General features: G+C 45.2%; 1 protein-coding gene across 9 annotated transcripts in view; it reads right to left on the reverse strand.

Annotated features, from left to right (window-relative positions):
* The window catches only part of PALM2AKAP2 (PALM2 and AKAP2 fusion), a 416,273-nt gene that overhangs the window by 309,869 nt on the left and 90,791 nt on the right, over positions 1–15,613 (reverse strand). For all 9 annotated transcript variants that reach the window (XM_036990572.2, XM_036990574.2, XM_036990581.2 and 6 more), the window contains one exon: positions 113–158. In XM_036990572.2, coding sequence (XP_036846467.2) covers positions 113–158 — 46 coding nt within the window. Of the gene's footprint in view, positions 1–112; positions 159–15,613 lie in introns of those variants that run through there.

Consider the following 15,613-nt stretch of genomic DNA (forward strand, 5'->3'; position numbering starts at 1 on the left):
CCCCAAACACATGCCCTGTAGCTACTGTGCTGGAATGTCGATGGCCCAAAACACTCAGGGTCCCTTCCATCCCAGACAATAGAGCAAGAAAATAAAATGAAAGTGGACTTACAGCTATGGCTTGCAGCCTCTCCTTGTGCAATTCCGCCTCTGCCATCCTGGAGAAGGGCACACAGGGAGAGGGAAAAAGAAAGAAAAAACACACGCTGTAGTCACCCAAGGAAATTGATGGGTGCCCCGTTGTTGGGGGCTTTGCTAAAATCCCGGGGAGAGCAGCAGGGCAGCCGGGGATCCGCTCCGGGGCGGCGGGCAGAGCTGTGCGCACAGCTGGCTCTCCCGGGCTCAGCCTCTGGCCCCCGCCCGCCCGGCCGCCTGTCTGCGCCCCAGCGCCGCCGCTAACTGCATCTCGCCGCCGCCCCCGTCGGCAGCGACAGTCCGGGACTTGGGCCGCGGGTGGCCGCCAGGAGGGCGGGCTCGCCGGTGCTCGGTCTCCGCCCTGACGTCTCAGCGCCTCGCTCCGCCCCTGGGGTGTGGAGACCTGCGTCCGACGCCCCGGGCGACTCTAGGCAGGCGGGAGACGCCGGGGATGTCGCTGCGGGGGGCGGAGGTCCCCAAGGCGCGGAGTGGTAGCGCGCGTCGGGGTGGGCGCCTGGGGCGCGGGCGCACGTCTAGCAGCGAAGGCGCACGGCTGGCGCGCCCGGGTGAACACGCGCTTGCTGGGGCTGGAGCAGGGCAAGGTGGTGCCCCATAGGAGCAGATGCCAGCAGCGGGTCTCTGGCAGAAAGTGGGCCTGAGCACAGGCCGTTAGGTGCGGGTTGTGGCCACCGAGCGTTCTGGCCACCATCGAACTCATTACAGATTCAGGACCTGAAGTGGGGCCATTTTCAATAAGGAAGGGCTGCCTTGCCCACACGCCTTAGATGTTAGGCTCCTCAAACATCACGTCGGTCGGGGGCACGGTATAGTTCAAAATAGGCCACTCCTCTGAGACCAGCTGTGGCTTAGAAAGACATCCAGAGTTTGTAGTCCTAGGCGCTTGGCTAGGCCAGGTTTGGCAATTTATAAGCTGTGAAACCTTGGGCGGCTCACTTAACCACTCTGAACCTCACTTTCCTTGTCTGAAAAATGGAGTGTTGTTGGTGATGAATGGGATTAAAGTATATAAAGGTACTTTGTAAAGGGCCATCTGTTCTTATCGTTGTCCTGTGACATTCTGGGCTGAAATTTTGCAAGGGTCTTAATTTATCTCTGTATACAGTTTGGGAAAGGAAAAGTATGATCTGGTCACTAAAACACATGTTTTGTGCATCTTTTGTGACAGGCCCTGGGCTGGATATGAAAGATGGATAATACTCAGTCTAGAATGAAATAATGCTAAGAAGCAAACAAAATATCTCTTTAACATTTAACATTTAACAGGAGGGACCTGCTAGAATTTCTAACATTCATAAGCAAACTTTCCTCTCTAAAATGAAGTCACAAACACAAAGAAACCAATGTGACCTTTTTAGATCCCTTATGATCCTATAAAGGCAGGACTTATGAAGGCATTTTAAAAGGGGTGTCCATCAAATTTCCCCAAATCACCTCTCTCCTGGGCAAGTTCTTGCCATTCAACTCTACTGCCTTTTCAAGTTTCACGGAGGTTTTACCTGTCACTTGAAGAGCAATTACTACTCACCCCTGAAGACCAAAGCGGACACCAAAACAATCTCACTGATTGATTGTTTTCTCTTCCTTTCATAAGGGGTGTAGGTGGAGCTGTTCGTGCCATAAATCCAAGCCAATGCCCACTCCAGTATGTCCTGAACATCCACTCTCCGGTGGAGACCCATCACTTTTCTTCACACACTTCATTTTCTCCTCACTTGCAGCACCAGCTCCATCAGGACAAGCTCTTTGAAGGACGTTTTCTCACAAATAAACAAAACTACTGATTACCTCAGCAGATGACTGTGTACCCAGAAAGACTAGAGAATACCAGGATGGGGAAAGTGAGGCCAAATTGGTTGTCATAACTCAGCTGGAGTCATAGAGCTGGGATTTAAACTCAGATCCAGTGCTCCAGAGCCCATGTTCTTAACCACTCAGCAGCAGGCTCGGCCAGTGACAGGGGTGGGGCAGCCCTGCTAATAAACAGTGAACAAGAAATGATCCTTTTTCCACCAGCTATATGTAGATATTATAAAGAAATAGTGGAGTACAACAGTGTGAATGGATGTCATGTCACTGACCTGTACACTTAAAAGCAGTTTAAATGGTAGCTTTTATGATATGTATCTTTTACCACAATACATTTCTAAAAAGGAGTGATAGATTGGGAGACAGAGTGGGAAAAGGGCCTGGGCACCCTCTGGAAGTGACCAGCTAGAAAGCTGTGAATCTCAGAATAGAAGAATCAGGACTGGAGACACATACCTGAATTTTACCTACTTTCAGGTTAAGCTGTAGAAATGAGAATGGTCAGGGTGAGAAGACAGAACAAGAAGAGGAAAAAGTCCAGCAAAAGGAGGCTGAGAAAGGATCATCCTAGAAGCAGAAGGAAAAATCAGAAGTGATGTTGTACCAAAAGCCACAGCAGGAAGAAAGGAGTTTTCAACAGTCAGGTGCTCTGAGAGTCTAAAAGGATGCAGACTGAGAAGAGACCATTATTGGCTCGCGCAGTGGGGAAGTCATGGGTAACACTAAAGAGCAGTGTGTGTGTGGAGGCTGAGGCTAGAAACGATCGGGGAGAGCTGAGAATGAGGGAGAGGTGGGGAAGATGCGCTGATGAGTACAAACCACTCCTTTCAGATCTTTGGATGTGAAAGACAAAGGTGTTGGTCGGGGGACAGGAGGTTGGCCTGTGGGAAGTGGGGTCAAGTTGAAGGGTTGTTAGGTCAAGTGAGCTTTGAATGTTTCAGGGCCAAAGGGACTTATGTATCAGGGAAGTGAGGCAGAAGACACCTTCAAAAGGGAAGGTAAGCTTTAGGACTCCGATTAGACAAGAGCACATTCCGATGAGCACTGGTAGCCAGTTTAGCCTTAGAAAGAAAGGGAAATGAAACAAGGCAGGAGGATATACTAGATAAAGACAAGAAGAAATTGTATTGAAGGACAGAGAAGTTGCATGAACATGTACCAGAAGGCCTAGTTTCCCCAGCTGATGGAAAGGTCATTGGTTGAAATTGATGGGGTGGGGGAACTTCAGAAAAATAGAAATGTTTTGTAAAAAAAAGCTGTGGGAAATGGGGAAAATTAAGACATGGTTCTCAATCAGAAGTATGCATCAGAATCTCCAGGGGTATGTTTCTCTGAATGTATGTAGAGAATTAAATTTCTATGGCGTGAGGTAGGGGTTAGGGATGTGTTTAGAAAGACTGTACTAACTGAATTTACTAAATAGATGAAATACTAATGATCAAATGTGTGTACTTCCTCAGTGGTTTTTAACCACTTGAGACCCATGATATGAGGTGGTTGTGTTGAGGATTGTCAAAGCACTTATGGCAAAAAATCGAAGGAGAGAAGAAATTCAGAATGCTGGACCCTGGGATGTTGTTTAGGTGGAAGTATAGTGGACTTCTATTTTTTTTTTTGGTTACCCAACTCATGAAACCCTTTCTGTCTTTGAGGAATTCCCATATTACAAGCCATGGTGAAAGTCAGGGCCATGTCCCATCAATGAAGCCAAGAAATGCCAGATACTTTCTTCCCCAGATCCCCTGGAAGCTCGGACATGGAGTACACTCGGGGCTCAGTCAGGCATGTGCACCTACCAAGGATCTTGAAGACACACATTTAGAGAATTCTTTCAAGGCTGGTAGCTTACCTCTGGTCCTGCCCATTGTCCAAGTCTCCTTCTCTAAATTTCTCAGCTATTCTTTAAGTCACTTAATACACTTTCAATTCACGCCATCTCTGCTCCTGTCAACTACAGTCAGTTCCTATTGCTTGTTACTAAGAGCCCTAAGTGAAACAGGAAGGCACATGAAAGGAACAGCTGAGGCTTGGCCAAAGAGCAGAGGGAAATATTTTCTCCTCTTCCAGCACGTCTCTCATCAAATCTCTAAATCTTAGCATTTAAAAATCATTGAATCCATTACAAACACAGATATTCATATAACCCAAATCATGCTATCTCTTTCATAAACATTTATTGTGTAGCTATTCTATATTAGATATTAGACTATGGTTTGGCATTACCCTTGAACAACATGGGTTTGAACTGTGTAGTTCCACTTATAAATGGATTTTTTTCAATAAATATATTAGAAAAATTTTTGGAGATTTACAGCAATTTGGAAATACATTTTTTTTCTTTAGCTTACTTTATGGTAAGAATACAGAATACATATAGCATACAAGATACATATTAGTCAGCTGTTCATGTTATCAGTAAGGCTTCCAGTCAACAGCAGTCTATTCATAGTTAAGTTTTGGGGGAGTCAAAAGTTACAAGTATATTTTCCATTTCAGAGGGTCAGTATACCTAACTCCCACATTGTTCAAGGGTCAATTGTACAAAGAATTCATAGTCTGGTGCTAATATTGATGACTTTTTGCTCTCCACTCATTTAAACCTGAAAAGATCTATTAAGTGGTGCATAACGTGTATAACAAATCCTGCTAGGTCATTATATGATGTTGCATAAGCACTACTCATATTGTTGAATGTTTTTTCTAGATGCTGCATTGCAAAGCATTTATACAGAGAGAATATGGAAATCTAGATTTGCAAAATAGACTTTTTTCCCCATCAAAATAAATGAAATTTTTAAAATAAAAAAATTTCATAATCTATTTTAAGTCATGAGTCCTTTGGGAGCCACAAATGATCACAGCCTACTATCCTGTGAGGAAAACAGGAGCTCTGTAAACTGAGAGGGAAATGGCTTGCCAAGTTCCCTTGAGTCAAAGTTCACGCCTTGTTGAACAGAAGGCAAGAGTGTGAAATCTCATAGCAATGTAAAGCTTTCCCTTGACAAAAGGAATTTTTAAAGGAATGCCTCAGTCCTCCAAAATGTTTGTATTTGCATCAACTCTCTTTTGCCTAGGATCCTTTAAATATGTGGCCATTCAAAACATATGTGACAGCTGCACAGAATCAAAACGAAGGGAGCGGTGCTTGGAGCCCTTTTGGTTCCTGCGGTTGTGAAGGATTTGGGAAAGTTGATGGGATTTCAAGTATGTGCCATTTTTCTCTATGGGATTCAAATGATAGATCCATACAAGGAGTCCCCACTTGCAACAAGGAAAAAAAAAAGCTAGAAAACAGAGCACCAGTGCAGGAAATAAATTAGGCTATATGCCACTTAAGGTGTATATTGACTAGGCTTTCTACACAGCAGATTCCAACTGAGCAACTGGAAACCCATCTAGAAATGAATGTTGTTAGTGTTTCAACGTGATGGCTTCCTTTTCTCTTGGTTAGCTTTGGCAATGGCAGCTGCTTGATGTTTTAAGCTTCTAGAAGAAACTAGGTGTATAAGGAGAGCATACAAGACTTACAGGTGGATTATTCTGTATTCACCTTGTGACATTCAGATGTGGGTTCACAGTAGTCTTCTTACTGATCAAAGTTTGACAGGTGGGGTTAGGAAGTGGGAAGTGGGCATGTATAGAGAAAAGGTATGCTCCCTAAAGACAAGTTAGAACCCAGGCCTAAGAGTCTCTAACTGCACTACCTTGAACTCTTTTAGCTCTGTTTCCCTCATCTTTAATGGGGGATAATAACTATATGGATACTGTGAGAAATCAGGATAACAGATAAAAAATCCTTGAGGAATGGCCACAGATGCTCCAGAAATGGTAGGTCTTAATTACTCAACCCAATTACTGTTTCATTAAAAATTTCATAGACCGAATCAAGCAAGTGACTTGATTTTATTCACACTTTTTTCTTTTTTAAGGAAAGGGGTAAACTATCAGTATTCTTAAAATTCCTCACATAAGCAAGTACTTCTCCTCTTTCTTATTTTAAAAGGGAGGATTCTGCTCTGTGTCATTTATTGTCTAGAAATGTCACTACCAGACTCTCCTTTCAATGCTTCATAGACATCTACAGTCTTATTTTCTGGAGTAAATGAACTTAATAATTATAAATAAAGGAATGAGAACAGAATGCTTAAGAGGAGATAGATTAAGTCCTAGGAAAAGATGGAAAGAAAAGCCTAATTTTGGAGTGTTTAGGAAGAGAGCTATATGCCTATATATTAAGATGGTCTTTGACGGAGTTGATTCCAGGTTTGGGTATGAATTAGCTACAAAGTGGCAAAGTCTTTGGGAAGGCCAGTCTGGTTACCTAATGCCAATAGACACAATCAGGTCATTGGCTTCTCGGAGAGCTTAGGGGCCAGTCTAGTTTGCCTTAGTACAATGACTATGATGTGCCCCGTCAGCTTGGAATCCCTTTTTGTAGTGTGGCCATCGACACTTTCATTGTTAGCTATGATGCGATCATGCTGTACATATTCTGCACGTCAGCAGTGCTGACAAGAGAGATCTCCTGTGGGGCTGGCAGTTGAGGGACAGTAGCCTATCAGTTAAATCCTGTGTGCCGCCCTGTTGGGGAATGAATAATGAAATTGGGAAAGCCTAGCATTAGCTCCTACCACCTGTGGATACTGAGCCCTTCCGATGCCCTTTGGAGTACCCAGGGTCTCAATCCTGCATGCCCACACCCCTTGCCCACCCTCCATACACTGGCAAAATGGATCCAACTTGTGTCCAGCCCCTCTGAGCCTCTCATTGAGAGGTAATAACCAACCACTCTCAAAAATTGCTCCTTACTAAATGTAACTCTCCCAGCTGGGGCCTCCTGGACAATTTCCAAAAGCAGCTCAAGGTAGAGTAGAAACAGCACAAGACAAAATCTCAATCCAAGGTCCTAATCCTAACTCTTCCACTTACTGTATGACCTCAGATAAATTACTTAACTACTCTGAGCTGAGATTTTCTATTTGTAAACTGGAATAGGGATAGCTGACTATCCGACCAAGTTCTTGTAAAGGCTAAAGAACTCATGAGTGAAAAAGCATTTTGAGAACTATAAATGCTCTATGAGTGTAAAGGACTACAGTGAAAGGGATGACTTCAAAGTTAGGATCTTAGGGTCGTAATGACTGGCCAGTGGGAAAGTATAGGATTGCATAATGTTCTGTAGCAGCTACAGGCTTGGCCTATCAAGAGAAAAGACTCTGCTAATACATAAGAGAAAAGAGATTTCCAAGTTTCTGATGAGTTTCTAAGACAACGAAACCAATAAATGATAATGACCAACACCACCTAGAGCTCTCTCCAACTCCTTGATGTTCCTCAGTCAAGTGATTTCTGCTTTATCTGAAGATAAACAGCCCCACATTTCGATACACATATTTAAGACAAACAGCCTACATTCTGATCTACATATTTAATTACCTTAACTAAATGCAGAGAAGGCTGTAGGGTGGGGGGCGGGGGGCAGCAGTCCCAGCATGAGACAGAAGAAGCAGAAAGAAGCAAGAGAGAAGGAAACAGAAAAACTTGGATCTTTTGTAACAATTACGTGTGTGTCAAACCCATAGTTGAAAACCACTTGGTCTGTGTTTACATTAATTTGTTCTTTCTGCATTCATTCAGAGCTAAATTTATCTCACTAGAGGGGAAGGCACACTTGGGGAAAAGGGGGTGGAAAGAGAGTTCACACAGTTGGTCTGTTGACTGGGAGCCAGGAGCACTTCAGGGGCTCCAGCACATGGAAGGTAGCCCCTCTGGAGGCTCAGAGGATGGAGCCCATGCTGACTTGACAGGGGGGCCCATTTTCATGGCAGGGCTGCACTTCTGAGAAGGCTGTGAGCATGAACAAGACCTCAGATCTTGTGTGTTAGACAAAGCATTCCCTGACTCCCATGAGCTCCCAAGTCTGGCCCAATCTTTCAGGAAATGGACACTCAGCAGGCCTCTCCAGTGAAAGCACTGTCTGTCCGCCTGGGGAAAAGTAGCCGGGCTGCTTGAGGCAAAGCTGAGCTTGCCTCTGCGGTGGTGTCACTCCAGCTGTTCCCTCTCCTGGGGAGGATCTCTGGGGTGGGCGTGGAGGAGAGGGAGGCTGCTGCTTTCTGAGATCTGGGTTGCACTAACTGGTGTGCGACCCTACCTGGAGTTAAGATTGTCGGTGGCTGCGCCGGGACCCAAGGGCAGCCTGCCAGCCCTTCTGATCTCCCTTCTTCCCACTCGGTGACCAGCTTTCCTTCTCTTGTTCCTTACCTTTCACTCGCCCCAAGTCAAGCCCTTGTCTTTTGCAAGTACACAATTCATGGTGACTGAGATAGCTTTTCCTGAGACCGGAGAGTTCTCTGCTAGAATTGAAGATCTCCCTATAGAACAGCAGCCAGTTTCCATCTGGGAAATGGTCCCCTTTGCTGTGTGGAACTTCCCCTTGTTGGGGTGGGCGAGGGGCAGCTCCTAGGGGTCTGGGAAGGTTCGTCTTTGTTTGAGGGTCAGCTAAATCACCACAGCATTTTGCCAGAGCTTCGCCCTGTTTTTAGCCTCTCCTACCCTCTATTCCTCCCCAGAGAACTTGACACCTTCTTCATCTGTTTGTCTCACTCCAAATTTGGTGCTTTCACATACCGTGTGCTGTGTCTGGAATGCAGCCTCCCCCTCCCTTTTCTAGCCTTCCAAGTCTCCTCTTGTTAACCCCACAGAGTTCCAGAAATCCCACCCCTCAGGGTACGCCTGGTGGTCCCTGTGGGAAGGAAAAGTGATGTTATCCCTCCCAATTCTTAGCATCATGCGTGACTTATCAACTGATTGCCTGACTTGTCACACTTTCTGTTAATTCTGAGAATCATAAAATCAGAGCCCTGAAGGAGATCTTAGATTAATCAGTGCCCCACAAGCCACCCTGATGGTTTTTTGGATGTAACAAAATGACTGAGGTCGGAAGAGGCATGGAATAGATAAATCTGACCCTAAATCCCGATGCTACCACTTAATGACCTTGAGAAATTGACTTGGCTTCTCTGAGCTTATGTTACTCTATCTGAAAAATGGGAAAGATAATAGTACCTATTTCATAAGATTATTATGATGATCAAATGAGATAATGAATCCAAAGCTTCTGGCATATTGTAGGGGATCCATAAATAATTACGAGCAGAATCTTACTCATTCACTGATATTAGTATCACTCTGGATGTGTTTCTGCATAGACATACCTGTGTTCAAGAGAAGACTCCTGAGTTACTTATTCAGCCCAGCACCAGATGCTAAGGACTATAGGTTTGTGTCCCCTCCACAACTCCTGTGTTGACAGTGGAGCCCTCACAATGGGATGATTACCCTTATAAGACACCCCAGACCCCAGACTCTCCTTCTCTCTACCAAGGGAGGACACAGACAGACGGCCATCTGCAAACTAGTAAAAGGGCCCTCACTAGGAACTCAATCTGTCAGCACCCTAATCTTGGACTTCCCAGCTTCCAGAACCATAAGGAAAAAAAATTGTTGCTTAAGCCACCTAGTCCATGGAAATTTGTACAGAAGACCAAGCTAAGACTCTTGGTGGACCCAGTGTGGCCCTTCAGATGAGACTTGCACTTACTCATGAATGCTCTTGACTTTTGCTTCTTACCTCTAGAGTTTGCTATCCAAGGTCTTTTGATGCTGTGCACAACTTTTCGTAATGTTTTCGCTTTGCCAAATTCTGCATGTATCATGACAGACAGGAGACAATAGTGCAACGTGTTCTACAGTATGATTTATGTGACCATCTTGAACAAAGATTCCAAGCTTTGCAGAAGGATAGATCATAGAAGCTTTTGAGAATCTGGTAAGAACTATGGATTGTGTCCCAGGGCAATGCCCATGCATGTAACATATTGTATACAATTTCTGAGCTTTTACGAGCTCCTTGAATTCTCCCATGGATACACATAGAAGACCCAGGGTCCTCTGGTTTAAAAAGAAAAGTGTCTGCTTTGGAACCTAGAATATCAGAGGCATGGAAAAGCACGAGAGGGTCTGGATTTATCTCCAAGAGCTAGGAAACTCACCTTGGTTATTAATGCAAGAGCACTGGAAGTGCAGGTGACTCCTGCTCAGCACCATCGCCTTGCTGACCCAGCCAACGGCTGCCCGAGATGCCCACTGTCTGCTCTGAGAGCTGTCCTTCCTTAGTTCCCACTCACAGATGCTGGCAGAGAAAACACACAGGCACCAGGGAGCCCCTCCCTGGGCATAAGCTACCTCTACTGTCTTTCTCCCAACCTAAAGCTTCCTCTGACCAGTGCCTGTCCACCTGTCAGTCATCCTCAGATGGCCTTCACTCAGTTCCCCTACTGGGGGACCTGTCCTGCACCTGTGTACAATAGGTATCCTTTCAATCCATTCTTGCCACCCAGGAGTAGCTGAAAACTGCTTTCTAGTCTAGGTGGAAATAATGAAAACAAAAAACAGATATTTAAACAGAATAATAAAATAGTTTGTCCACATCATCTGCAAACAGCATTACATTCCACCTCACTAGGTATGATTATGAATAGCCTCCAATATTCAAAATCCACTTTCCAAAGGCCTGCCCAGCTTCCCTGCCTCCACCACTGTTAGGTGAAGTCATTTGACTTCTCATTTGGCACTTCCAACAAGAATTCAAGCTCGATCCGAAACCACTGGACTCTAACATCCAAGGAAAACAATCCGTTGCTGAATTAAAGACACCATCAGGCTGATTGGAGCCAAAACAAATGGAGCAGACTTTTCCTTAGTAAGAGGAAAGCGCCCTTTCCAAGGAGGTGACCAAATGAGGCAAACAACAGATGAGTGTCAGGTTTCAAACTCCAGCCCCCTGGAAAGCCTGGCAAATGATACTGTCTTTTAAGATGTCTTCAGAGCAGCCTCAAGATTTCACACTTGCCCTCTGAGCAAGTGAAGTCCTAAATTTGATAATCCTATTACTTAAAAAAACATTGTTAATAGCCATAGTCCATAGAAGAAACAGTTATTCCATAAGAATATGACCACTGGTGGAAAATGATTGCCAAAGATAGGCTTTTGCCATTTTATTTCAACAGGGGTACAAACTAGTATTTTGAGTTATAATAAACTAGAAATAAATGAATTTAAGTAAAAAGCTGAAAGTTTCCAAATGTCTTTCTAAATTAAAGGTTTGAATTGAGTATTAGGAAGAATAGTTTGAATTTAAGCATAAAAGGTTGTTTTTTAATTTAACACTTGAATCATGCTTACTCTGTCCCTGGACGTCTTCTAAGTGTTTTGCAAATATTAACTAATGTAATCCTCATAGCAGCACTATTACTGTACCCATGCTACTACTGTACCCTGTGACACAGAGAGCTTCCAATCATGAGGTGGAAGATGTAATAATATCAGGTATCGAGTTTGTGTGGTTGTAATTGGGAGGACTTAATTGTATTGTGAATGATATGCATTTGACAGAGGTAGAAGTGGTTCCTTTCCTTCTGAGGTACTTGGAATATCATCCTCCCTATGGGCTAAGGCCCCAGATAACAAGCGTAAAAAGTGTGGCCGACTAAGCCTCCCTCCTTCCCCTCCTTCCCTCCTTCCTGGTACCTACACTGGGCACACACGTCACACCAGGCATTCTCCCAGGTGCTGGAGATCAGCTGAGAACAAGACAAAGAAGCTGCCTTGTTGTACTTACAGTCCAGGGAAGGGAGGGAGATATTAAAAGGAGAGAAATCTACAGTATAGCTTCAGCAATGTTCTGAAGAAAATCAACCACACTAAGGGAAGAAAGCGGTATGAGATCAAAGAAGTGACAACTCCATCACTGAGACCTAAATGAAGCGAGCGACAGTGCTCAGCGCATTAGAGGAGGAGCGGTGGGGCAGAGGAAACAGAGGTGGGGAGTGGAGCGTAGTGGGACAGGAGGCCAGAGGAGGGCCTGGTCAGATCACAGCCTTGGGAGGGTTCAGGCAGCTGTGAAGAGGTATGTCTACATTTTAAAGGATCACTCGTCTGTCAGCATGAGGGAGAGAAGATGTGAGCAGGAAACCAGAGGGAGGATCAAGCCAGGGTCCTGTGAGAGGACAATGGCACCGTGTGGCAGTGGAAATAGTGGCCTCCAACGATGTGCAGGTGTTAGTCTATGGAACCTGTGCACGTGTCACCTTATGTGGCAAAGGGACTTTGGTGGAATGGGCACAGGGGGGCACTGATGGAACCAAAGCAAGGACAGGCCCAGGAAGCCTTCGTGCCAGGGCTGGGGGAGAGGAGCGGCAGAGGACAAGAATCAAAGTCAGCTAAGGAGAGAGGATGTGGACCCCTCGGGTTCAGACTCCAGCTCTAGTGCTTACAAGGTAGAATATAAACCTGGAAAATGACACCACTTGCCTAAGATCAGCTCCTTCAATTGGAAAATGAAATTAATAGTGCCTCGTCGGTATGGGTGCTTTGAGAGCAAAAGGAGAGCCCTTGACACAGTGCCTGGCAGGTGCTGAGCTCTCTCCTGAATGCTGAGTAGTGGCATTCCTACAGAAGTCGCTGAGTGCGGTGGTTAAGAGCATTGGTGCCAGGATGCTCTGGGTTCAGATTTATTGAACCCGCTCTGTATTTATTAGGTAGGGGACCCTAGGCAAAGTGCTTACCTTCCCTGCACCTCAGTTTCATCCTAGGTAACCTGATGCTAATAATATCTACCTTATGGGGCGCATGGGAAGGTCTGTGTTGACTTTTATTATTCTGGTGATAAGGATGATAAATAATGCATGCCTTCTAAAAACCCTGATTAGTGTTGACCCTAGATCTTAGGGGTCATAAAACATGAAATGAAAAGCTAAAGGGTAGGTTTGTCATGCACAAAGAGTCCTTGTAATCAGGTATTTAAATGACTCACAATTTTGCCTAATCAATATGCCACAGAAGGCTGATGCACCATTAAATACATGCACAATCAGTGAAGGTGCACTTAGCTTTGCCTTCAGGGTGATTGCATGGTGCTGTGAGTCCCGAGTCACATACCCAGGCACAGAGGGCCTCTGCCTGGGAGAGCACTGCTTGGAGGAGATCGCAGTGAGTCTGCCAGAAGATGCAGAGAACTGTTCTTGGAGAACTGGCACCTGTGCCTGCTAGCCAACTCTGATTTTAATCTCCCTTCCCCTCCAGTAGGCCTCTGAGACTTACACCTGGACCAAATCAAGCATTTAATGGGGTTTGGAAAACACTCCTGTCATTTGTGCCAAAAACAGAGGCAACAATACCATTCCCACCCAGCAGGGAAACTGACTCAGCAGTTTAGACCCACACAAATGGCCCTTTCAGGGGCACCAGGATGACCCTGAGTTCCACAATCTGAAGAGCTAAGTGCTAAGTATGCAACATTTCCTTAAATGCCTTCAGAAAGGACTCCTGGGACAATAATGAATGTTCCCTGGACATGTCTTAGGCAGTCAGGGAGAGCCTGCCTGCCTCTCCTCCCAGGGTCTGGTCATGTTAGCGAGAGACCGGGGGTGCTTCCGGACAGAGGGTTGCACTGGACACATGATAGACCTGGGTGTCATCAGGAACCACACGGGCTCAGTCTCAGTCGGTCCCTGTTTTGACATTGATTCTCCACCTCACCCCCACCCCCAGCCTCTGCCTCCCTGATCAAGCTGTGCGTTGTGTCCGCCGTGGGGCACATGGGTTTTAATCGAAAGCCTTGCTACTCATAGTGTAGTCTGTGGACAGAAATGTAAGCATCGTGGTTGAAATGCAGATCCTTGGCTGGCCTGAAACCTATTAAAATCAACATCCACAGTTTTCTAAGAGCCCACAGTGATTTGTGTGCACATTCAAGTTTGAAAAGCACTGAGCTAGGGCCTGCTGGGTCTCAACTGTGACAGCCCATTAGACTTGGGGCTTTCAGATAATACCCTTCCCTGAGATTCACCCCAGACCGACTATACCAGGATCTGTTTTCAAATTTCCCAGTACTTTTATTATGCAGCCTGGACTAAGAACCACAGATGCAGAAGGTCGTTGGTGGTGGGGGTGGAAGTGATGTGGTGGTGACAGCAGCAGTGACTACAGGTAACCTTACTGAGCACTTATATATGTCAAATTCTTGTTATCACTAAAGTAACTCACCACAGTCCCATGAAAAGTTTATTTGAAAACTATTATTTTCTCCACTCCAAAGATGAAGAATTAAGAAACGATCTAAGGTCATAAAAAGTCGATGTGGCAGAGATGGAACTGGCACCTTTAACTGCTCCACAGATCACTGAGCCTGTCCCAGACTGACTTTATTAGAATCCTGGGGTTGGGGGAATCCCTAGAATCCTTAGGAATCCACATTTTAAACTTATGAACCAGGGGAATCTTATTCATACTGAAGTATAAAATGTGAGAACCATGTTTCATCCACTCCTGAAAGGGCTTCTTCAATTTAGGACTTTGGAAATTGAGAATCAGATACACTGGGAGCTGGGAGCTTGCTCCACTGTTACTTGGGGCATTGTGTTTGGGACTGTTTATATATAGCTGTTCATAATTTATATTATACAGATATAAATCCTGAGAAGCCACATTTCTTCCTCTAATAACTGGTCAGATCTTCCAGCCAGAGATGGTCCCAGGCTTAGTCCAGGCTTTACACTGTGATTCTGCATGATCCCTGACCCAAGAGTTTTCCTTTTCTGAGATATTCATCCATTCATCGATCCATTCATCTCTCCATCTAACCATCTATCCATCATCTATTCACCCATTCATCCATTCATCCAACCAGTTATTCATCCAACTATCCCCCCAGTCATTCACCCACCCATCCATTCATCCACCCATTCATTTATTTATATATCCATCCATCCATTATTAAATCTTCCTTTTCTACACTAGCATTGGGATGTAGAGTTGAGTAAGGTGCACTCCTCAAGAAGCAAGAGAAACATTAACAGATCTTTACAGAACAGTGAATTAGGTCTGGTGACAGGAATAAGTCCAAGATGTGTTGGGGGTAGAGAGGAGGAAGCCTATTCCTGGGGCCTGGGGGAATATTCCTGCCAGGGGAGGGTCCAGGAAGGCTTCTCAGAGGAGGTGAAATAAAAACTGAATTTCAAATGTATAAATATCATTGTCCCTAGCTGGGTTTTACATGCAAGCAGCCTGTGGTCTCAGCTCAGTGGTCTAGAGTCAGAGACAAGGAGAGAAAGGAGCAGACATTGAGTAGGTGGAAAATTACTAGGACCTGGCAATTCACTGGGCATCTGGAGGTGGGTAGGAAGAAATGAGCCTTTGAATTTCAGGTGCTATGCTGCCTCCATACTCTCCCAGCAGCCTGTTTTCCATGATGCACCCTGTTCAGGATGCATAACCTGCCCAACTCTGTAGGCCTGCTTCTTGCACCTGCTTCTCAATGAGTTCCCTCCAGATACGCCCTCAAAGTGCCTCTACTTGTTCTGACTGCCCGGGCAATCTCACTGCCCCCTTTCCTCTCTTGTCTCTCTCTGCATGCTCTTACATCTTTGAGCTCTCTCCTGGCCCTCAAATTTCTCCTGACTCTAGAATCTTATTAGTCTGGTTTCTGCCCTCAGTGTCCTTGTCCCCTTCCTCTCCCTGTCCCCAACCCCCAGTAAAATAAAAGGGTGGCATCTAGGTGAAGGGCTTGTAGGAAAACCATGTTTTTTAAGGC

The sequence above is a fragment of the Manis javanica genome, chromosome 2 (genome assembly GCF_040802235.1).
Source record: "Manis javanica isolate MJ-LG chromosome 2, MJ_LKY, whole genome shotgun sequence".
Classification (NCBI taxonomy): domain Eukaryota; kingdom Metazoa; phylum Chordata; class Mammalia; order Pholidota; family Manidae; genus Manis; species Manis javanica.